Here is a 23,300-nt window from a genome sequence, read left to right on the forward strand (position 1 = left end):
TTTTTGTACTCTCATTTGTAGTATGAAATCATTGTAGCTTGTAAACCCTTATATGAATTTCTCTTAAATCCTCTCTCAGGTTTCTGAGTTTAAAAGTGAAGGGTAGGCCTTACAAGGGAGACTTATAGCGGAAGGAAATGAGTTTGAGCATTGCTTAACAGGATATACATCCAGTGTTCAGCCAGTATTATTCCAAACATGAACTTTAAGTGGTACATTGAACTCAGCTGCATTATAATCTACCTAATTATCTGAGATAACTTCTATTTAACCATGCCAATAAAGAAGCCTCAACTGGCTAAGTTGTCAAACAATACTTTGAACTCTTGCTTGAGAAGTCAAGAACTCATGTTTTCTGAAACAACTCTAAAAGAGTATCCACCTTTTCTTCCCTTCCATTGCCTTCATCATCTTCGTCACTGATGGTTGGAGATTGTGATGCACTAATTCTTACTGATTCAGATAAATACTCTTCCACTCGGAATGAGTATTCATGTTGAGGTGGTTCAGACGGCTCAAGAACAGCTTCAGGCTGTTCCGCTGACGCTACAGTTACTTGATGGAGTGAATCCAAGGAAGAGCTCCGAGACAAAGTGCCAGATGCAACTGTTATTTCATCCCTCTCATCAATTGTCGTATCAAGTGAACAAACTGACCTTGTAGCATGCGAATGCACAGAATCGCGTCTAGACCTCTCCTTTACTCTCTTGCACCAGCTATGGAGTGAATCTCTGACACTCTCGGCAACCAAAGCTTTCTTGCACCTTGATCCCATCTGTTGTCATCAAATACGAAGAATGAACATCAAAATACCTCATTCGTACAGCCTGAACAAATTTCAATCTTCTCTGACTTCTCTATGTTCCTATAAATAAGAAACCCCTAGTTTGTTTGACAAAGGAAACAATTACTGAAAGCTGTGTATCCATGTGCATTGTGCATAGTGATCGGTCATTCTGCAGAATGCTACATTTACTTTATGTCTTGTTCCAATAAATCAAATTATTTATATTTCAGAATTGTTGAAGAGTTTAAGCAAACCTGTGTGACAATTACGTTCAGAGGCGCTGTGCTGTAGCTACACCAGAACTGAACAAGAACACTGCAATTTCCGAAAAATTAAAAAAAATATTTTAAGATGCATATTACTGATCAAACAAATCCGTAGTCTCTAGGGCTGATTGGCATAATTAGGATACTGTTCATATGTATTAGCAACAGAAGTGGCATGACTGGAATTTGTTGTTTGATAAAGTACATAACAGAGAAGGCAACTTACCCAGAGGTCAACCGGATAACTATCATTAAGTGGTTTTTCATGAAGCATGATCTCTCCTTAAGTCCCCACTACAAAGAGAAAAACTCAATACAATTCCCATGAATGAAAAAGCAAGCACACAACTGAAAAAAAATCTCAATAACTGTAAGATGGGAGAACAGATCTGTTAATTTATCTTTCAAAGGCTCACTAGTTCAGAAATCAGTCAATTCTGCTATTAGTGTGAACACGAAAATTAGATGCACCGTATAACAACTTCGCCTACCAATTTCCATTTAATATTAGACAGGAAAAATAAAACAGAAATATATAATGGTTTTTCTTTTTTGTAATATGAATGATCTTAAAGCAATAATACATTTTTCTGGTTAATTGAGAAAGAAAAAAAAAAGGTTTTAGTGAAGAAGAAGCCCATATGTGACGTATATTATCTGACTTTTACTTCTTTATTTTCTGCAAACTCTCCTTGAAAGTTTTCCTTGCTTTCAGAAGCATGTTACTTGATCAACAAAGTATTTCCCATCCCATTACAAGCTTACAATGTAAGGAAAAATCTCTGAAATTGCATCCAGCCAATTTATATATTGTTTCATGCGACTAATGTCTTACCAAGGACCAGAGAAATGTTGCCATCTCAAATGCATTCTGCAGGGATGCACAAGAAAATGAATGAGGATTTATCTCATGAAGATTTATTGCAAACATTCATAAATAATATATAAACTGCAAATATTCATAACCTGAAATATGATGAACTGTATCAACCTCAGTAGTATCACTGGTTTTCCAAACCAAAACAAATCATCACGTGGCTTTACTTGAGTCCCAGTAGCTGGCCCTGTTTGTTCCACAATTTCAAGTGCTAAGGAAGAGACAACATGCTGGAGCTTTGTTCCAACCAGCATGACAAGCTTTGAAATGCAAGAAGATTGAAAATGATCCATCAGAATGAAAAATGAGAAAGAAAATTGATTTAAGGGTATTTTAGTTTAATTCAATGATAACAAGTATGTATACTTACAATGGCAGGGATGAAAGAAAGCCAAAAGTAAATATTCAAACCTGCAGAAATTGGAAAAAAAAAGGTAAGGAAATAAGGCTCCAAATATATATAAGTTCAGTATATTTATTTGCATCTGAACATACAAGAATTTACCATGAATATTTACGAAAATGCACACTATGGCATATCCCCAAAGTGGCCAGCTGCAAAATCAGAAGTTAATTCAGATACAACCTTGCTTCTTCCCCATAAGATAATTAAGAAGTGCTTACGAAATCAAATATGTTCAAGAGTTATAGGATAATGAAATATAGAAGAAATTAATGTTCAATATTAGATTACTGTAAGCTGTTTTAAACTTTTTTTTTTCTTTTTTTTTTTTACAACAACTCATCTTAACAGTATCGAAAGAATGTGGCACTTGTGATGTATAAACAAAGCAATTTTGGAACATATTTCTTGTATGGGATACTTAAAAGTGTTGAAAAAACCCTCTTCCAGTCAAGTGTTACATTTCCTGATGTGGAGAAAAGGCCAGTCAGTTAACTTTTGGTCTCAGCGTTGTATAATGACTATCCGAACCTTACATCTAACATAAATAAATATAATTTCCATTACTTCAAGATTAATCTTAAAGTAAAGATGTAGACTACTTTCATGATTGACGTTCAAGGACAAGGCTTGATTTGCAACCATAAAGTAAAAGCATCCCAATTAATTCCTAGGGGCATGGGCAAAGCATGATAACTCAAGTACATAAAACAACAATAATAGAATTAAGTTAACCCAAGAGATCAAAATAAGATACTAATATATCAAGCTACATAGATATAAATTATGTAATCCAGAAAAGTGCCTACCTAATACCCAGAATGCCCTGAAATTCATCTTCCATACTCCGGACCATATATTTATGAAAATTATAAGAAAGTGGAAGTTTGTGCTTCTGCATATTATTAACACAAATCAGTACAATAATAGAATGATAAAGCAATGAGAAAATGATGTTCTGGTGAACAAGAGAGTCAACAGAATGCACTGGTGTCAAAATCTGCAACTTTATGCAGCACTTTGTTAAAATATTTTGAGGTTTCTATTGCAATATGAAAGAAAGAAAGTCAAAATGAAAATAAGCCCAGTAGGAAACATGCACAACTAAGGGCATCAATAATAAAATACTCACACTGATGAAGCCCAAACGCAGAGCCAAGTAATCAGATCTCTGTATAGAGCTCTTAAATTGTCGTAGAAAGCAGAGCTGCAGTATTAGGACACAAATCAACATTACCTTACAGACATTTGATCAAAAGCAGTAAGGTATCTGATTCATCTATTCTTTACAGTAAAAGAAGTTTTGACTGACAAGGTGTTGTAACCGTTGTCTTGTTCAAAATAAAATTGTGATAATGACTGTCATAAGAGCACAATTTATGTAAGGCATTAGTTTAAAAATGGTGACTAGAAGGGAGGGGGTACAATTAATTCAAATCTTTTATGAAAAGGATGAAAAGTTACCATCCAAATCAGAAGCCGATTCCTGCTCCATGGATGAGACGTGTGATGAAAAATAAAGGTGGATTGCCGCGTCATGACCTTGTTTTTCTTTGCTATAGGAAAACCAAGATGAGAAGGCTAATATAGCCAAGATGATATATGTACTTCAAAGACATGCAGAAATAGGATAATTAAGAAAGCTTCAAAAATGCACTAGAAGTTGTTATCAGTTGAAAAGAAACAAAAAATGCATAAAATAAAACATCTGAATAATACTCATCTTCTAGGACTCAAATACAGAAGCAGATACTAGTGTCTATGTGAACTTGCATCAGCCAAGTGCACATCATCTTCCAAAACAGTTTTTGTAATTTGCTTGTTATTAGAACCCCTTGACAATGAATAAAAGATTATTTCCCATATCAAACTCCCAAGGACATAGTCTCAAGTAGGGGTCTTTGCCTAAAGGCACTAATGAATTTCTAGTTTCCAACCTAAAAAATTCATCCAAACTTGAGGAGTATATTTATTTTGTTCATGATAACTTGTATTGGCCCAATTATCTCTGTATCACCATTTTTTCGGTTTAGACTTAACAAAAAGAAACCCAGGCCTGCTGTGCTATAGCCCTCTACAAACAGAAGTTAAGTGCTTCATGCAGCTTGCCCGGTTTGTTTATGAAGAATAGCCTTTATTGCTTAAATTATTCGCAATATTGATTTGCTTAGTCTGAAAATGTTGCAGGTTGGCAGGCATCAGGTTATCTACCTTTACTGACCAATTCCTCCAATTAGAAACACGACATGTACTATGCGGAACAGAATTAATTGATAGAAAGTGGTGTCATATGGCCTTGAGATTGACATCAATTAGGCTATTACATTATACCATCACCAAGTGAAATTTTTTTTACCAGCATAACAAGACTTTTTATTTTGAAATTCAGAAGTTGTTAAGTCAGTGCAGAACAAAGAGGCAGTATTTTATTTTTAGTTTCCATTGTGTACCTTGCAAATTGGCATCAGCCACTAGTTCAGCTAGATTTTCCCATTTCCTCCAACTGTAAATCTGTAAAGATGTGCACTAATTCAGAAGGCAGTGGACATCACAAGGAAATGAAATACTTGAACTAGTTTGAAATATCAGGAACTAGAGATATAAAATCAGGGATATAAAGATTAGGTCAATCAGAATCAATCAGGGATATGAAGATTGCACCTTGCTCATAGCCAAGGCAACAGCCAAACAACTATACAACACATGGGTGATCCCAAGAACAAACAAGAAACGATGCAGCTGCTCCAGTCCCTCATATGAAACAAATGGTTCATGGCCCTGCAGTTAACCATTAGAATTGGTAAGGCGAATGCGTCGACAAATATTTTCAAAATTCAACCTTGGACATCAGTTTACCTCACCACATTGATGAGAAAAGCTATTTAATCCTCTTGGAATTTCAGTCTTGTTAGGAGAAGAACTTTCTAGCATGGCATTCTCCTTCGTGCTGTAATCTCTCTCAGAACAGATATAAAATTGACTGGTGAAAAGAGAAGAATTTACACAAATCTCAGAGATCCACCTTGCTGATTGCGCCAACAACAGAGATATTAGCCCAAGCAGCATCAGCTCTGCCAGGAAGACCAAAATGTGAATTTAAAACAGAAAAAATATAGCAAACTTAATCCACATTGTCACATAACTAGGGCTCTTAGAAGTCCACCACTCCACAATTAAAAGAGAGAGATGACTAACTAACAAATCAAAACTCAAAGCCGAAACCCATCTCTGAAACAATATCAGCAGTCAGATTCCCTCAACATTTTAAGAACTTCTATTGTTAAAACCCACGTTCAACTCACCTTCCTTAATTTTCTCCAGAGAAGCAAATAGAGCTTTCCTCCTAGTCTTCTTTAACCACTGCACACAATAAAAAAAAAAACAAACAAATTGAAGAAAATTGAAAATCTTAAATCCAAAAATTCATAAATGCCTTCCAGAACTTGATAAGCTCACTAAAATAAGCCAAATTGTTTTATTTTGTTGCCTGTACTCTTAGCAACCAACCAGAGGAAAGTTGTGAACTGACTAAGCAGGTAGATATGCAGCTTTAATTAAGAAAAGAAAAAAATTATATTCATTTTTACAGAAATTCTCATAGACCAAATAGAGTTCATGAACACAACTGACGTCTTCCTCCAGAAAGTAGCTAGCTGCTTCCCACAGATTAAAGAATCTATAAATCAGCATTTGTCTTAAAAAAAATTTGCACTCTCTGTAACCAAACAGAGTATCATCATTTCTTGCATAACTATTTTCAATCCTCTCCAAACCAAATTAAACCATGCCAGATAGCAACATGGGCCCCTGACAAATAAAAACCATAGCTGGAAAACATAAATTCTTTTCTGTCCTTTGAATCTTTTGGGTTGAATCTTTTCTATTCAGTTCTGACATTTTCTCAGCAACCAAATGCAGCACTATAAATAACTTTTTGTTTCCTCTCAAACATCTCCAAACTTAGCTGAACAATCTAGATATCAGAAAATATATAAGCTAAAACGCAAAAGCACCTCATATTCCTTCCTAAGCCCACATTTTCTTAGGAACCAAACAGGAAACAACAACAGAACTCAACCTGCTTACCCTTCCAAATCTGTAGATTGACCTTTCAACCAGAAGGCACACAAACACCATAACCGTAACAACCGAAGCCACTGAATAAGTTGGTGTCTCGGCCAAGGACCTTTGTTGCTGTATCACCACCTCCATTCTTTGTATCAACAAAAGAAACCATCAACTCTCACACTCTCAAAGTTTTTAACTTTCTTACTTGGAAAGCCGGAAACTTTCTCAAGAAAATGGAACCCAAGTGGAAAAAAGTAAAGAAAAAGGGAAAGATCCAGGAAATGGGGAAGTGGGAAATAGTAAGATGAAGCTAGACCACGTTGTTCTGTAATATATTAATGTTAAGTGAAGTTGGATGTGGGGGGTTTGAATTGAATAATTCAATAATTCAATAATTTAATATGATAGTAGGATCTTCTTCTTTTAACATAGGAGCTTAGTTTATTTCTATTATTTTTATCGATTAGTTTCTTGTCAGTGTTGTGATTTTCTAACCAAACCCACCATCCATTGCTTTGAAATTGCTGCTCTCTCGCTCTCTCTTTCTCTCTCTCTCTTTCTCTTTCTCTGTGTGGCTGTGATGGTGTCGCATGGTGCTGCAGGTCCCCTTCAAAACCTACTCACATGAAGAAGCAGCATATCCCTCCACAACTCCCTCTTTGGGAATTTTAAAGATCCAACGGTCCTTTATTATTTATGAAACGGGTAGAAATGAAATCATAATTCGGTCCAATTAAATTACTTCGATTATAATGATAACAGTTTCGGAAAAGAAGCCAATCTCGTGCATTTATTTATAAATTTCATAACTCGGAATAGGCACGGCCCTGAACCAAGACCCAACAAGCCGAACTTAGAAAATTAATGTTGGCCCAAATATATGTGGGCTTGAACTACTCCAAAGCTTACTTTTACAACATAGTCCTTTGGTTAACAACAAAAGGTCTTGCTAAGCATTTTTGAGAAATTGAAAGAAGAATTTTTTATTTTTTTTGGTCGAATTGAAAGAAGAATTTATTCTTGTACATTAGGAAGTTGCAAAGCAAGCTTTTGATTCAAACAAGAGGTAATATTGGTCTTCTGAGGATACAATCCTCCTCATAATCCCAAATCTATATGAGAGTTCTATTCACATCCCTAGGCTCTGTTTTGTGGGCTGAACTGGACTGCACATGCCTAATTAAATCGAGACCCTAATTATACTGACAACACCTAACACATTTTTCTCCTAAAATTACAATTGCACCCTTAATAAAATTTAAAAAATAAATCACAATAGCTTAACCAACCCATCACAGCCACCCACCCTACCTTGACACCAGCCTCCTGCGCCAATGATCCCTTCCTCTCTTTTTCTTTCCATAGAAAAATTAAAGAGCCTAGCATGTGCTTATAAGGAAGGGTCACTCCCCCATTGCTAACTATATTTAGGATTAAACTTCAACTTCCTTTATGATATCATAGCCACGTTATTAACATTTTCTGCCCAACAACCACACAACACGTGCTTCGACAATGATAAAAGTTGTCCGTGGAGGTGTGAGGATGGAGTCAAGTGGACAGATTTTTGGGAGCTTCACATATAAGTCCAAAATATAGAAGGAAAAAAAAACCTTACACTACCCAAACTAATATAACTCAGGATCCGTTAGATGTCTTACCTTCTTAGCACTCCTTATTTCATATAGACTATAATTGCTCTCTTAGAGTTCTTGTAGATTACGGTTTCCATCGTTTTTGCCAATGGGCTTGTGGTGTATAAATACATGGTTTCTCTCTATGGATAAATTATCGAGTTTCACTATTATACATGGTATCAAAGGTTCTCACAAACTTCTCTTAACCAATTTTCTTCTGCCGTAACTTATGTTTCCTTTTTACAACCTCTTTTCTTCTTTCATGGATGCGTCACCCACTCATACTTTCTCTCTTTCTAGCTCCAATGTTGCTCAGTTTCTCAAGTTTCTAAGGCTAACTACCTTCTATGAGAGAGTCAGATGCGGCCCTTCCTTATTAGTCATTATGTATGTAGATATGTCGATGAGAGTTATGTGGCTTCTTCTCAAACCCTTCATGGTTTTAGTGATCAGCCTGCCTCTGCCAATTTGGCTTATACTGCATGGTTTAGTTCCTTCTCTCTATAAAAATTTGTTCTCTAATGCTTGGCTCACCAAAGATAGTTCGTTGTTATTTTGATTCTTCTAATATCACTATCTCTAACATACATTATGGTGTTGTTCTCTTTTAGGGCCTAGGCTAATTAGGATGGAAGGAATATAAGGAGGGCAGGGTGAAGTGGTGATTTTGCCTTTCATAAGTGGGTCATGTGCAAATCACATGGGAAAAGTAATGATAAAAATGGATAAAATCATTCAAAATTTGACAGTAGGCCATTTTTAACAAATTCGTATCCTCAATTTACCTAAAAAATAATCGAGGGGACAAATTGAGAATTATGGGTTAGTGCAGGGGTAAAACCGAAATTAGGCCTTTATTTTTTATTTTTGGGGAGAAAGCCCTTCTAGAATATACAGGATTGAGTTGAGTTCTCTCTTCTCCAAAACCCCGACAAGGCCAAACCTCTCAAAACCCTAGCACAGTCTCTCATTTGTGGTCCACCTACACCAGCAGAACCAGCCATGGCGCTGAGCTCTCTTCGACTCCGCCGAACCCTCTGCTCCCTCTCAACCCTCCATCGCTCTCTCTCTGCAACCTCTGCACTGTCATTTTCACACTCTTCTTCCTCTCCTCTGCTCAATGGCCCCACATCAGCACATTCTCCTGCATCGCACCCGCAATCCTGGACCCTCCTCCTCCATTCTCGGACGTTCAGGTCTTCCTCGCTCTCTTCTGCTCGATCGGCGCCATACGACAACAACCAAAACGACAAGATGGACCCCAATACGATACTGTTCGAAGGGTGCGATTACAACCACTGGCTCATTGTCATGGATTACCAGAAAAACAACCTGCCTCCGGCTGAGGAGATGGTCAAAACTTATGAGGAAACCTGTGCTAAAGGCTTGAACATCAGGTCACACTCCTTTCCTGGCCTTTTTCTGGCTCTCTGTCTCTCTGTCTCTCTGTCTATATATATGTGTGTGTGTGTGTGTGTGCGCGTATGTCTATGATGTATGGTTTTTCTGTGGTAATTTGTTTGGTGGCTAAGAAAATTTGGGGGAAAGGGAAGATTTTGAGTTGAAGTGTTAATTGAGTTGTGGATCCTTGTGCCTTGTGATTGTTTACTGAGAGTAGAAGAGTGGAGAAGAACTGGCAATATCATAACATGAGGTGTTGTTTTTGCCTCCATCTCTCTCTCTGTGCGTTTCAGTACCTAAGAAGAATAGGGAATTGTACCTTTTATGTAGAGAGAATGTGTTCAAATCGGAACTATGTCTGTGTCAGATGTTGCTACTTTTTGGATATTCAGAATGAATTGTCCTTCGATCGGTTTGGGTATGAATTTTTTTAAAGCATCTATTTTTTACTTCTTCTTTTCTTGTTTTGTTTAGACGGGCGGTTTTGGGATGTAAGCAAACAGAGCTTGTTGGTTTCGTAAGTGTTGGACAGTTGCATTATACAGATTGAGGAAAGGAATATGTACATGTTAAGTAGTGCTCCATGACTATCAAATTGAGTTGCTCTATTAGATAGACAACATTTTCTGAGGGACCCATTATAACGTAGTGGTCACCTGAGGATACTTGAAGCTTTCTTTTTTGTTTATTTTGTTTCCGAACCTCTCACAATATACTTGGTGGTTCATTCTGTTGTAGCACTTTTACCAATTGTACAATATAATTCTAATTGCTTTTATGGTGCATATATTATTGGCTATATATGTATTGATCATCAGCCGTTTGCTGGGTGCAATTTTGTCGATGCCTACTAGTTTCTTGGGCATTTTGTTCAGGCTAGCATTATGTTTGCAGCAGTCTTATATACATTGATTTTGGCTCATCATAAGTTTTTTTTTTATATTTTATGATTCAGTGTGGAAGAGGCAAAACAGAAGATGTATGCTTGTAGCACTACAACGTACACAGGCTTTCAGGTCATAATGTCTGAGGAAGAGTCACAGAAGTTCGAAGGTAAATGTTGATAGCATCATTACGATTGAGAATGATAGTACTGAGTCCTGTTTCTAACATTTCCATTTTATCTGAAACAGGTTTACCTGGAGTCATTTTTGTGTTGCCAGATTCTTACATTGACCCACAAAACAAGGAATATGGAGGTAAGGTTTTCGTCCACATGAATGCTTGTTCTCTTTGAGAATGCTGAGTTGCAATTTATCAGCAGATTCAACCAGTTATGGTATTTGGACAGCGTAAAGACTTGTAAATCAATGAGCTGGTCCATCTATATCTAGCAGTTTTGTTCAATTTAACGTTGTTTTCTATATATATCAGGAGACAAATACGTTAATGGTACAATCTATCCAAGACCACCCCCAGTTCATCATGGAAGGCAGCAGGGGAGATACCATGATCGTAACAGAAATCCTGACCCACCAAGATACGATAGGCAAGGACCAACTCCTAATCAGCAAGGGAATCCCTCCTATAATCAACAGGGGCCTATGCAAGGTAGAGGGAACTATGGACCTTCACAAACTTATGGCTCACCAAGACAAGGAGATAACAGAGGCCCTTTACCAGTGAATACCCCTGGAGGGAGGGATGCGAATCAGCCAGGGAGAGATCCAGTACCTTCATATCAGGGCAATTATAACCAAGCAGGGCAGCAAAATTATCATCCCCAAGAACAAAGGAACTTCCCACAAGGAGATCAGAGGAATTATGCCCCTCCTGGTCCGGTGGGATTTAGTCGAGATGATAGGAATTATGTTCCCCCGCAAACTGAAACTCATGGGCAAGGTTTGGGTGGATTTCAAGGCCAGGGAACAGCTGGAGCTTATGGGCAAGGACCGAGCTCTGGAGCTTATGGGCAAGGACCGAGCTCTGGAGCTTATGGGCAAGGACCGAACTCTGGAGCTTATGGGCAAGGACCGAACTCTGGAGCTTATGGACAAGAAGGACCGAGCCCCGGAGCTTATGGGCAAGGACCGAACTCTGGAGCTTATGGACAAGAAGGACCGAGCCCCGGAGCTTATGGGCAAGAAGTACAGAGGTCCGGAGCTTATGGGCAAGAAGGACAGAGGTCCGGAGCTTATGGGCAAGAAGGACAGAGATCCGGAGCTTATGGGCAAGGACCGAGCTCTGGAACCTTTGGTCAAGTAACAGCTTCTGGTAATGGGCAGAGCTACCCTGGGTACGGAGGAGGTCAGAGGTTTTCACAAGGGGAGCAGAGGAACGTGCAAGGTGAACAAAGCAACTATGCACCCACAGGACAGACAGGAATTGAGCAAGTAAGAGATCCACTGTTTAGTAATTGAGATGAATCTTTGACTATTTTTTGGGACATAAAGATGAAACTTGGACTTATGTGGTAGTATCAGTATAATTTGAAGGTGACACGAAAAAATGAGAGGAATTTGCTGGGAAATTTTAGATGGCTCATGGTGGTTGGTTTTTGCAGGGGAGGTATTAATGACATGCCAATCGTGACAATGCGAGATGGGATGTAGGAAGGAGTTTTATCAATCATTTGTCTTCTTGTTTGATCTGATTTGAAGGGAGATTGCTTGACCTTCTGAACTCTTTCCATGGTACATAATCTGTCAAATTTTCTTGTGCACATCTTTCTTTTTTCTTTCTAGTGAAATCAGAACTTTTAGCTTTTCTCGTTTGTTTTACGAGCTTGAACTTGAATTTTGCTCCCAATGAAGTATACGAATGTAATGCGTGCCAATGATGTTATATTTTAGTTTCTGAAATGGCTATTGGCTCCTAATGAAGTATATTCTTTTGACCTAGAAATTAAATGTAGCACATTTAATTACTTGATAGTTCAATTACCGAAAAATAACGACAATAATACCAGAAAATGCAATAGAAAGAAACCAATGTGTCCAAAGATCCCGCTGGTTCTTAAACCATTTGTCTTCTTAATACTTCACCTGCAGACTATTTTGGAACAGTGACCTTATGTCCATATATAAAATCACTATCGTTTTCAGAAAGAAATCATTTGAGATTGAAACGTACAATATGCACGGTGTACGTTTTTCACAACAATGGTACGATGTGGCCTACTAAGAACCATTAGATGATTTTAATCCTTTGAGATTTCATTAAATGCACCAAAATGCATACTAGTTAAATGTAGAGGTAGGGACGGGGCTATGAGATTTTAGGGGTTCTGTGCAAAATAATAGGCAAAGGATTTCTTAAAATAGTCACTTGATTAGAGATTGAGTCAAACAAGCACAATACACAATTCTTTAAATATGTCTTGGCCATGTTAGAATGGACTGATTGAGTTAGAGATTTTTTTCGACTTTAATAAGTGAACCAAAAAATTGAAATAGATATTGAGAGTAAGACTATAGGACTTGGGTCGAATTGAGAATTTATTATGTGGGATTGTGAGTTAAATGGAAGATTTCAGAATGACACAAATGTTTATTAAGAATACCACAAATGTAGAAGGAGCTAAACAAGAATGACACAAAATAAATTAGGTTTGATGTTAGGTCCCTTTATTGGACGCCATCAACGACTTTATTAGACCCTAACATCATTTCATATAGAAGGAGCTAAACATCAACCCATTTCTCATCTTCATGGTTCAACTTTTGTGCTCTAATTCTGAATTGGCGTCCAATAGAGTCGTTGGGCTCGGAATCAAGAATGATCTTGTCGCCAACTTTGAGCCTTTTGTGATCGGCAAATTTGAGCCAGTCCTCAGGTTGAAGAACGGGCTTCCGGTAACGCCCCATCTTGATAGTGGAACATCGAAACTCCCAATAAAACCCGAACCCGTCCGAAACATAATACTTGACCTCATGCTTCCTTGTTCGAACGGAGGCAGTATCCCAAGCCAATCAATCGGAAGGGACAATCTGCCCACTGTATCCGTTTCTGTAAGGCATTTCTCAAAGCTCTGCTCACTGTAATTCTAGTACGTTTATATAGGAGGACAGGGCCAGGGGTATATAAGGAAATATATGAACTAGCAAATCATATTGCATCTTGTCATGCATTCCTCTGCTTCCTCCTCTGTTTCTTCGCTGTTTCTTCTCTGTTTCTACGTTGTCATTGCTGTGAAGCTTATAATGAAATTATCTCCCAAGAAAACAAAGGAGAAAATTAATGAAATTATCTCCCAAGAAAAAACTAAAGAGAGGTTTTTCTTAGTACCTTCGGTTGAATACAAGGGAACAAAATAATTTGCAGCGCACTTTTCTTTTGTAGTTTGTGTGGAAATTGTATGTATATATTAATATATCATGTTCACGTGGTGTGGGGCCAAAGCGCTGAAATATGACTTAGCCTTTTGTTGTCAACGCGTACAGAGGAAGAAACAGCGAAGAAACAGAGAAATGCATGACAAGATGCAATATGATTTGCTAGTTCATATATTTCCTTATATAAACGTACTAGAATTACAGTGCGCAGATTCATCAATAAAGCAATGGGCTTTGAGAAATGCCTTACAGAAATAGATATAGTGAGCAGGTTTGTCCTTCCGATTGATTGGATTAGGATGCTGCCTCCAATTGAACAAGGAAGCTATGAGGTCAATTTTCAGGTTACAGACGGGTTCGGGTATTTTTGGGAATTTTGCTGCTCCATTCGAAGGTTGGGATGGTACCGGAAGCCGGTTCTTCAGTCTGAGGGATGGCTCAAGTTTGTCAACCACAAACGGCTCAAAGTTGGTGACAAGATCGTTCTTGATTCAGAGGCCAACGATTTCAGAGGAACCGAATTCAGAATTAGAGCACAAAAGTTGAACAAGGAGTGTGATCAGTGGCTTGATGTTTAGCTACTTGTATGAATTCATGTAAAGTTCTTCTACACTCAGAATATGATGTATGAGTTTTCTGTTTTAATTAATTACTTAATTATGATCTCCGGGAAGGCACCTTATGCATATTATATTCTCATGAAAAACCCCATAGATTGAGTGTTATCTCTAAAATTTCTCTCATCTCCACCGCCCTCTTCTGAGCAGCTGGTGGCTCTCCCACCGCCCTTCGGGGCGGCTCTCCCACCGCCCTTCGGGGCGGCTCTCCCGCCACCTCCTTTTGTGTGGCTTCTCTTCTTTACTTTCAGTGTTTCCTTTCAAAAGTACTTCCTCCGCATTTTCAAATGTTGGCCCAGAGATCTTCTACTTCTCCATATGAACTTCCATTCCTTTTGTTCTACACCCCGTGTATCTCCCTCATCTCTCTTTTCTCTCATCCCTCCACTCCTCTGTCGACCCGTGTCTCTCCCCCCAACAAATATCAATCCCAAAAGTCCTCTACCCCTCAGATTTACTTGGTTCGCCACTGGATTGCTGCAACTGTTCTACTCCAACAACTCATTCTCAGATCTAACACTTGTGAGCTCTGTAAATCTATGGTCATTTTTGACCACTACTTGATAGATCGCTTGAGTATGATGCACGGTGGCTTGCTCCCCCATATCCACACTCTACAGATCTCCTCTCTTGGTTCTCTTGGAACTCGCTCTTCTTGTGGCAGCGGCCGCGTATCTGGCGGTGGTGATGATGGCTGGCTTAGTTTAGGGTTAGATTTTAGGGTTTTGGTAATTTGTGGGCTTTTGTTGTTTTGGGCCTACTATTTTAGTGTTTTAAGTCGGGTTTTTAGTTTGTTATGGAGCCCCTATTTTTTACTTTCTGACTTTTGTATTTGGGCTTCCTTGCAAGTTGTTTTTTTATTTGGAAATGAGATCGAAGGATTTGGAAATGAAATCTCATTCCCTTCGATCGAGAAAAAAAAACAATTAATTTAATTTGTATTGTCATTGTCATCGTGCAAGGTGAACACCAATACACAATTCTTTAAATATGTCTTGGCCATATTAGAATGGACGAAAAAATTAGAGTTAGAGAGATTTTTTTCGACTATGATAAGTGAACGAAAAATTTGAAATAGATATCGAGAGTAAGACTATAGGACATGGGTCGAATTGAGAATTTTCATGTGGGATTATGAGTTCAAAGGAAGATTTCAGACTGACACAAATTTTTATTAAGAATAGCACAAATGTAGAAGGAGCTAAACAGGAATGACACAAAATAAACTAGGTTTGATGTTAGGTCCCTTTATTGGACTCCATCAACGACTTCATTGGACCCTAACATCATTTCATATAGAAGGAGCTAAACATCAACCCATTTCTCATCTTCATGGTCAAACTTTTGTGCTCTAATTCTGAAATGGCGTCCAATAGAGTCGTTGGGATCGGAATCAAGAATGATCTTGTCACCAACTTCGAGCCCTTTGTGATCGACAAATTTGAGCCAATCCTCAGGTTGAAGAACGGGCTTCCGGTAACGCCCCATCTTGATAGTGGAACATCGAAACTCCCAACAAAACCCGAACCCGTCCGAAGCATAAATCTTGACCTCATGATGGCTTCCTAGATCGAACTGAGGCAGTATCCCAAGCCAAGAAATCGGAAGGGACAATTTGCCCTCTGTATCCGTTTCTGTAAGGCATTTTTCAAAGTGAGCCGCCATTGCTTAATGTTAATGATATAGTGAGATGAAGCAATGCTGTGCGTATTTATAGGACAGTGCCATGCGAGGGGTATTTAAAGAATTATCAAGTATTTTATTTGATAATGCTTTTTGCTTACAAAACAGCTTATATCCTGCATGCATTTGACTAAAAGGTCAATCATGGTCTTATCATTTCAAAGCTTTGGCCCACGACAAGCGCTAATAAATTTTTTTTGGATTTTTTCTTCTTTTTTAAATAGATGTGTGGATGAATTACGTACACAAAAAAAAAAAAAAAAAATTATATAAGTTTCTGGCTTAACCTACAAGGCAACGGTAGACGTAGAAATTAGACAACAAAGTGCATGTCACCCACATGCTGTCCTCCTTTACAAATTGAAGCTTCGAACACGGCTGAAAAATATATATTGCATTATTAATAAGCTTTGCATGATTTGTCTTTTTCCGTTTTTTAATTGAATTGGTTATTTAAAATCTATTTTTGGTCTTTTTCTCAAACCTGAGGGCCTACTTCTGATGTATGACTTCTACGATTCAGATATCAAATGAAACTTCTAAAGGTTTTTTGTCTTTTTGTTTCCTTCAAAAGAAACAAAGAAAATGACAAAGAAGATCTTATATGGAGCCCAAATTGCTCGCATATCGAAACGGATTTTCTAAAGTTGTAAATTTGGAATTGAAGGTAGAAGAGTCCAACCAATTGAGCTCCACTGCCATATTGGTACAAATGTTTAACATAAAAAGCCTTTAAAATTTATAAATTGACATTGAATTCTCTTTCTAGCAATGATATTTAACGACTCGGTTTTTTTAGGGTTTTTGCCTTTGTAACATGTCAAGACACACCCAATGTCCGAACGAAAACTATCAAACCAAATACAAGTATTTAACAAAGAATGACCTCTTTTTTTGTTGTCAAAATGTTAGTTAGTTAGATTAGTTTTTCTGTAGAAATATTATATAGAAAATCAATTAAAACCTTGTAAAAGATGTCAAAAATAATTGATGATCACTACATATGACTATTTATGTTTAGTTATTTCATCAATTTTTGTGAACCAATGAAAAAACAAGAAAGTAAAGTTGCCTAAGAAAATTGAGCCAAAAAAAGAAGGAAACTTGAGCAAAAAGCTGACGACTGAGGTAGTGACGTGGTTTTTCACACCTCACTCCTCCATCAGCAGCATGGCCGTTTTGTATTTTAATCAGCGCATGTAAAAGGAACACGGCCTTCCTGATTCATGATTGAGATTTGATGGGCCCAAACTGCCATTCACTGCGCTTCGTTTTCTTCCCAACTTTCGGCTGTATTTATTAATATATTTTTAAGCTTTAGACTTTAGAATAACATAATTAAATAGTACAATTATTAACTTATTTTAAATAAATTGGAGTGATGACCTTGCAATAAGCTTATCTTCAATACAAGAAAAGATAGCCTAAACTACATGGAGAGGGGGATTTATTTCATACACACACGCATACTATCAATGTTTCATTAAGGTTCTAACTTGAGACCGCTGATTTGCAAATCAAAGCTCTCTTTCTACTCCCTTTAACAGCAATAAGCTTATTAACTCTAACTTCTAACCCAAATAAAATTAAAATGAGACTCCTCATCCTTTATTTAATCATAGTTTTACAAGACTAGAAGAACAACATAGCAAAATCAGTGGCCTCGATATATATTTTTCATTTTAGCTTAAATATACTATTTTCATTATATTAAACTAAAATAATAAAAGTATATTTAAATAATAAAAACATAATAAAACCATAACAACAAAAAATTCATCATATTAGAAGAACTAAATGTTTTCTTGATGGAAGTGTTCTATTAGTTAGATGTTTGTTGTTCCAAAAGCAAAAAAACAATTTCTTCGACAAATAAAAATTGTTTTTACAACAACAATAAATAAATAAATAAGTTAATTTCCATCGAAAGATAAGATGTCACATTGTATTTAGCGTACCAGAAATGATTCTCAGAAAAACTTTATTATAGGCTAGCTAAAACAAAATAAAGGAAGGAAGAAGATGTTATGTATAGCCCAACAGAACAGGTTGATCTTTCAATATATACAAGATTTTAATTGATATATAAGAATCCTAGGATTACAAGATTTACGTTCTCTTCAAGTACATGTCAAGTTTACACAAGAAATCAAGACGATTTACGTGCTTTCCTAAATTACTTCAGATATTTACCGTTCAAAATTAGTCTCTAGTAGTATGATTATGTTTATCATTAGATGACTAGGCTTTAAAGTTTTTTTTTTCCCTTTTGGGAGCTAACTCTGCAAATAATCATTTGAAACTAATTATGCAATAATCCTTTGAAAATTATAAATTAATGACAATGATGGCCGGATTATTTGATCCATTTGACTAGTTTTTCTTTCTTGTGTTGAATTTTTTTTTTGGTAGTCATCACTTGCTAGCTAACCAACATTTTCCAGCATGCACGAATGCGACCTTGTAAGTTAATTAAAAGTCTTAAAAGTCAAAAGAAACAAAGAATTATAATAAAAGAAGAAGAAGAAAGAGAACTGGATGATTGAGATGTTGACATAAAGTTCCCTAAAATTTTGGGATTATTTGAAGATGGTGCTGTTGTACGGAAGAGGAAGGGGACCCACACCCACAGAGAATTTCTATATATAGGCTGCCATGGATTTCATATACATCCACAAGCATAATAATGGCACACTTTGAGTTTGAAAAATACCTAAGTGAGACAGATATAGAGGGAAGGCTGGCGGTTCCTTCTGAATGGCTCAAGATATTGCCTCCATTCGAAAACGGAAGCTTTGAGGTTCAGTTTGAGGTCACAGATGGGTTGGGGTTTTACTGGCAATTTTGCTGCTCCATTCGCAAGAAAGGTTACCGAAAGCCTGTTCTTCAATCCGAGGGTTGGCTGAAGTTTGTCAATGCCAAAGGCCTCCAAGTTGGGGACAAGGTTGTTATCGACACCGAGGCCAACGATTTCAGAGGAACCAATATCAGAATCCGAGCACAAAAGGACCTCAACAGAAATGGCCACTGGGTTGATGTTTAGCTATGTTCTATAGAAAAGATTGTGCTCCCACTTTTATGTTTTCTGTCTTGAGTTATTACAAGTGTTGTTTCTGTTGTTTTCGTTGAATTATCTAAGTGTGCTCTTTTAATTTGTGAAAGTAATGTTATAAGTGGTGAAGTACTTGTTTCACTTTGAGTTGTGAAATTTCTTAATTATATGTTTGTCCAATCTCATCATTTTTATGTTCACAAAAAGAAAAAGGCGTAATCTATTTTAATTGATTGTTAATTATGCAGTCACCAAACGAGAGGTCTAATTAACTTATGCAAATAAAACTGAGATTGTTAGACACAGTAAGCCACTTGTCTTGTTTAACCAATGAACTAATTGGTCCTACATTGATATTGTATCACAAAAATATTAATAGTCAAACGAGACACACGTATACACATATATTTCATTCTAAAGGCTTTAAAAATATTGAACTGATGAGTGATATAGTGGTCCAAATCAAGGTAGTAAAGTAAGGTACGACAGCTATATACATTGTCATGTATGAATAATTAGCATTGATCATGAATTAATTAGTGCACTAATAATACTTATAGATGTAGAAAATGAACACATTGTGTTTGTACTGCCGACCATCAACCTTATCTTTCTGCTTGGGAGAAAAAGCTTGGTAATAATTGAAGTTTTGGTCAATTCTCCTTCAAAGGTTCTTGAATTTCTGACAGTGGCTAAAGTTCAAAAAAGAAAAATCATGCAAATCTTCTTAATAGGCCCCCTTAGGTTTGAAACTATAGCACCTAATTGATTGAGATTCCCTTTGTCTGCAACTGCAACCTAAGGGCCAGTGATGTTGGATTACAAAAAGAAAAAGAAAAGCCAATACGCTTTTAAATCTAACATCACTCACATTTCTGACAGTGGCTAAAGTTTCAAAAAGAAAAAGGAAAAAATCATGCAAATCTTGTTACTAATCCAACATCCTCAGATGTCCTTCACTTTGCCTAGTGCTTCTTTCACAACCAAAATCTTGGAAGCTCAGATACGCCGTCGGTGGTAGATTATTTTTCCATTTTTAAAGTTAAGAAAGGTTAATTATATATAGCTTAGGCAATCAGGTGAAACAAATTATTGAGGGAAAAATATCATGTTCACGTGGTGTGGGGCCAAAGGGCTGGCTGAAACAATCAAACCATGGCTTAACCTTTGTTTGTCAACGCATGCAGAATATATAAAGTTTGTCTGCAAAGTTTTCTAAAGAGTTTTTGTTGTCATGTGGGCAAGAAGAGTAGAGTTTCTTTGACCAAAACTGTCAATCTCATAGCATTTGCATACTTTCTTTCTATATACCGGTACCTTTACTTGACCAAAATGGACTCCTATTGTTTGCTCTTAAACCCGGTGCCAATTTGTTAACGGAATATAGTTCAATGGAGGAGGACTACATTGACTTGCAAATCAAAGGTCTCAAATTCGAATTTTCACGGCATCATAGTTGTGTGTCCATCCATATTGTAACACGTATACGAATATACATTTGTCCTAATTTTCTATTAAACATAATTATTAATTATTAAAATGTGAAAGTTGATATGCAAGGGATTAAAATTTGTTTTGTGGCGAAGCACTTCTCCACGTCACTTGGTCAAGTTCGACAAGTATACCCCAACAGACAAAACTAAAACCATAAAGCATTATTTTTGAAAGAAGATCCTCCTCGATAGCTTATAATTCTATCATTTCAGATGTTGACATGCAGGTATGTCCACGTTCAGTGATATAAATAATTTAAACATATATTTCCTTATATACCCCTGGCCCTGTTCTTCTCCTATATAAATGTACTAGAATTACAGTGAGCTCATTCATCAATAAAGCAATGGCCGCTCACTTTGAGAAATGCCTTACAGAAACAGATACAGTGAGCAGATTTGCCCTTCCGATTTCCTGGCTTACGGTGCTGCCTCCAATTGAACAAGGAAGCCATGAGGTCAATTTTCAGGTTACAGACGGGTTCGAGTTTTTTTGGGAATTTTGCTGCTCCATTCGAAGGGTGGGACGGTACCGGAAGCCGGTTCTTCAGTCTGAGGGATGGCTCAAGTTCGTCAACTACAAAGGGCTAAAAGTTGGTGACAAGATCGTTCTTGATACAGAGGCCAACGATTTCAGAGGAACCAAATTCAGAATTAGAGCGCTAAAGTTGAACAAAGAGTGTGATCAGTGGCTTGATGTTTAGCTACTTGTGTATGAATTCATGTAAAGTTCTTCTAAGTTTTCTGTTTTAATTAATTACTTAATTATGATCTCTTCAAGTGTTCTTTCTGGCCTTTTCTTTATGGTATCCTTCAGTTTGAAATTAAGCTCTTATTATAAAGGGGGTGAACCTTTCTTTGCCGTCATTAATTAATAATTAACAGTTAATTGACAAATATAAATTTAAAAGTAAACCTTTCTTTGCCACTTTTGCAATTTGTGATAGGAGAAAGATGAGTAAAATTGAATGCAGAGAGGCAAGAAGCTTAATTTCCTCTAAATTCTAACCCAAAGAAAATTCAACCACAAAAATGTATATGTCATGTGGGCCCTCAGGTTTGAAATTATGTGTCTTAAATCTAAATTCTTTTCTCACCTTTCACATTATCTTCATACATCCATAGCTTAGTGATATCAATTAGTGGTAGTGCTGGCTAGCTATGGTGGTGTAATTAGTTTTTATTATTATTATTATTATTATTATCATATAAGGAGTTACTAAATATTATTTTTATCTTCTTCCAGTTCAGATTATTTTTATTATTATAATGACAATGACCTAACGAGTATGATGACTAGATAAGTTTATCTATTTGACCACTTGCCCTTCTTTTTCTTCTTTATCATTTTCCTTTGACTTTTATACAACATTTTCCTTTTCTTTTTCATGTGTTGCATTTTTGTGGTGATCATCTCAGCGCAGGGTTTGACCACTTGCATTTTTGTTTTTACTATGTACGGGGGTTTGTATAACTCAAATAATTAAAAATATTTACTTTTACATTTGAAGTTGTAGGTTTGATTTTCTTGTGAAGACCGTATTTTTAAAAGTATATATATTAATAATTTGAAGAAATAAATATTTATATCTTATTTTATTACATATATTATTCTATTAAGATAAATATCTTATTCTATTTTTTATATATATATATATATATATATATATATATATATATATATCTTATTATATATATATATATATGTGTGTGTATTACATAAATAACCTACACTATATATATATATATATATATATATATATTGATATGCTTAGTCATGGTAGTGTTGTACGTGTCAAAGAAAAACAATGCTTAGTAAACATAGCTAGAATATAACTTGAATGGTAAGTCTTAGTATGTTCTTATCTATTAATTGTTAACTTGGACGGTAAGTCTTAGTAAACCGCCAAATACCATCCAATAAGAAGGAAGTCACTGCCGACATATTCCTATATATATATATATATATATAGGACACTTTGTGCATAGAAAATGAACAGAGAGAGAGAGAGAGAGTGAGAGAGAGAGAGAGAGGTGATGAATTTCTTGCGGGAGATATAGAACGTAGCTTGTATTTTCTTAACTTGGAGCAATGCCTTGGAATCGAGGTAGGGATTTCTTGGGGTGCCTTTACGGGGATTGATCTAATTAAATTTCGTGAGCATTATATTATGCATGATATTATTATTATTGATATTGGATGTTGAAGTGTTGTTAATGATCTATATTATTTTATTAATATTGACATGATCATATGTTATCGGTGATGGCTGGAATTCTTGGGTTGATGGAAAAGAGGGTAATGGAAATAGTCTTTTGTGTAGTTGAGTCTAACTCTTGGCAGGTACCAGGTCTCAGGGATCCCACAGTGCACATGGTTTTTATTGGGTGATTCGGGACTGGCGAAAGGGAGTTAGACAAGATGACTAACAAAAGGGGAAATTATGGGATGATTGAAATGGGTGTTAGTTCATATAAATGGGCATTCGGGACCAAGTGGTATAAGCATGGTATGGGACGTGCAGGTCTGCTTGTCCAGTTATATGAATTAACGGGATTAGATGAAGGGCATTCATTCATGCATTAATATTGTTAATATGATATTTGGCTATGTGATTGCATGTCACTTAATTTAGTTATATCAATTTCCTATGGTAAGGTCTCATGTCCCTACTGAGCGGTGGTTGCTCATCCCTCACTATGTTTAATTTTTCAGATGAATTAGTGGGCAAGACAAGGACT

General features: G+C 36.6%; 2 protein-coding genes across 4 annotated transcripts; one reads left to right on the plus strand and one right to left on the minus strand.

The window, feature by feature from the left end:
• Positions 1-76: 76 nt before the first annotated feature.
• LOC110765696 (MLO-like protein 4) lies at positions 77-7,023 on the minus strand. Of its 2 annotated transcripts, XM_021968901.2 has the most exons (16): positions 6,420-7,023; positions 5,636-5,693; positions 5,356-5,404; positions 5,190-5,280; positions 4,995-5,111; positions 4,784-4,844; positions 3,798-3,889; positions 3,466-3,540; positions 3,143-3,228; positions 2,436-2,485; positions 2,301-2,341; positions 2,020-2,190; positions 1,889-1,924; positions 1,280-1,347; positions 1,042-1,102; positions 77-775 (listed from the first exon to the last, which is right to left on the minus strand). In XM_021968901.2, the coding sequence occupies exons 1-16, from the start codon at positions 6,543-6,545 to the stop codon at positions 347-349; spliced, it is 1,611 nt and encodes a 536-aa protein (XP_021824593.2). In that variant the 5' UTR covers positions 6,546-7,023; the 3' UTR covers positions 77-346. The 2 variants fall into 2 exon arrangements, with proteins under 2 accessions (XP_021824593.2, XP_021824591.2); XM_021968899.2 differs by having other exon boundaries at positions 5,190-5,404.
• Positions 7,024-8,922: 1,899 nt separating this feature from the next.
• Positions 8,923-12,264, plus strand: LOC110765703 (uncharacterized). Of its 2 annotated transcripts, XM_021968911.2 has the most exons (5): positions 8,923-9,435; positions 10,395-10,492; positions 10,573-10,638; positions 10,814-11,772; positions 11,943-12,264. In XM_021968911.2, the coding sequence occupies exons 1-5, from the start codon at positions 9,041-9,043 to the stop codon at positions 11,952-11,954; spliced, it is 1,530 nt and encodes a 509-aa protein (XP_021824603.2). In that variant the 5' UTR covers positions 8,923-9,040; the 3' UTR covers positions 11,955-12,264. The 2 variants fall into 2 exon arrangements, with proteins under 2 accessions (XP_021824603.2, XP_088103503.1); XM_088247377.1 differs by having other exon boundaries at positions 10,814-12,264.
• The last annotated feature ends 11,036 nt before the right edge of the window (positions 12,265-23,300 follow it).

Source organism: Prunus avium, chromosome 1, assembly GCF_965620075.1.
Source record: "Prunus avium chromosome 1, drPruAviu1.hap1.1, whole genome shotgun sequence".
Taxonomy (NCBI): Eukaryota; Viridiplantae; Streptophyta; class Magnoliopsida; order Rosales; family Rosaceae; genus Prunus; species Prunus avium.

What these genes read in the sequence shown, in the direction of transcription:
- LOC110765696 (XM_021968899.2), bottom strand. Translation starts at nt 6,545, where the DNA reads ATGGAGGTGGTGATACAGCAACAAAGGTCCTTGGCCGAGACACCAACT. An exon ending in CAATCTACAGATTTGGAAGG is followed by an intron (nt 5,694 to 6,419) that starts GTAAGCAGGTTG and finishes TATTGTGTGCAG; the next exon opens with TGGTTAAAGAAGACTAGGAG. An exon ending in TACAGTTCATCATATTTCAG is followed by an intron (nt 1,925 to 2,019) that starts GTTATGAATATT and finishes GCATCCCTGCAG; the next exon opens with AATGCATTTGAGATGGCAAC.
- LOC110765703 (XM_088247377.1), top strand. Translation starts at nt 9,041, where the DNA reads ATGGCGCTGAGCTCTCTTCGACTCCGCCGAACCCTCTGCTCCCTCTCA. An exon ending in AGAGTCACAGAAGTTCGAAG is followed by an intron (nt 10,493 to 10,572) that starts GTAAATGTTGAT and finishes TATCTGAAACAG; the next exon opens with GTTTACCTGGAGTCATTTTT. An exon ending in ACAAAACAAGGAATATGGAG is followed by an intron (nt 10,639 to 10,813) that starts GTAAGGTTTTCG and finishes TATATATATCAG; the next exon opens with GAGACAAATACGTTAATGGT.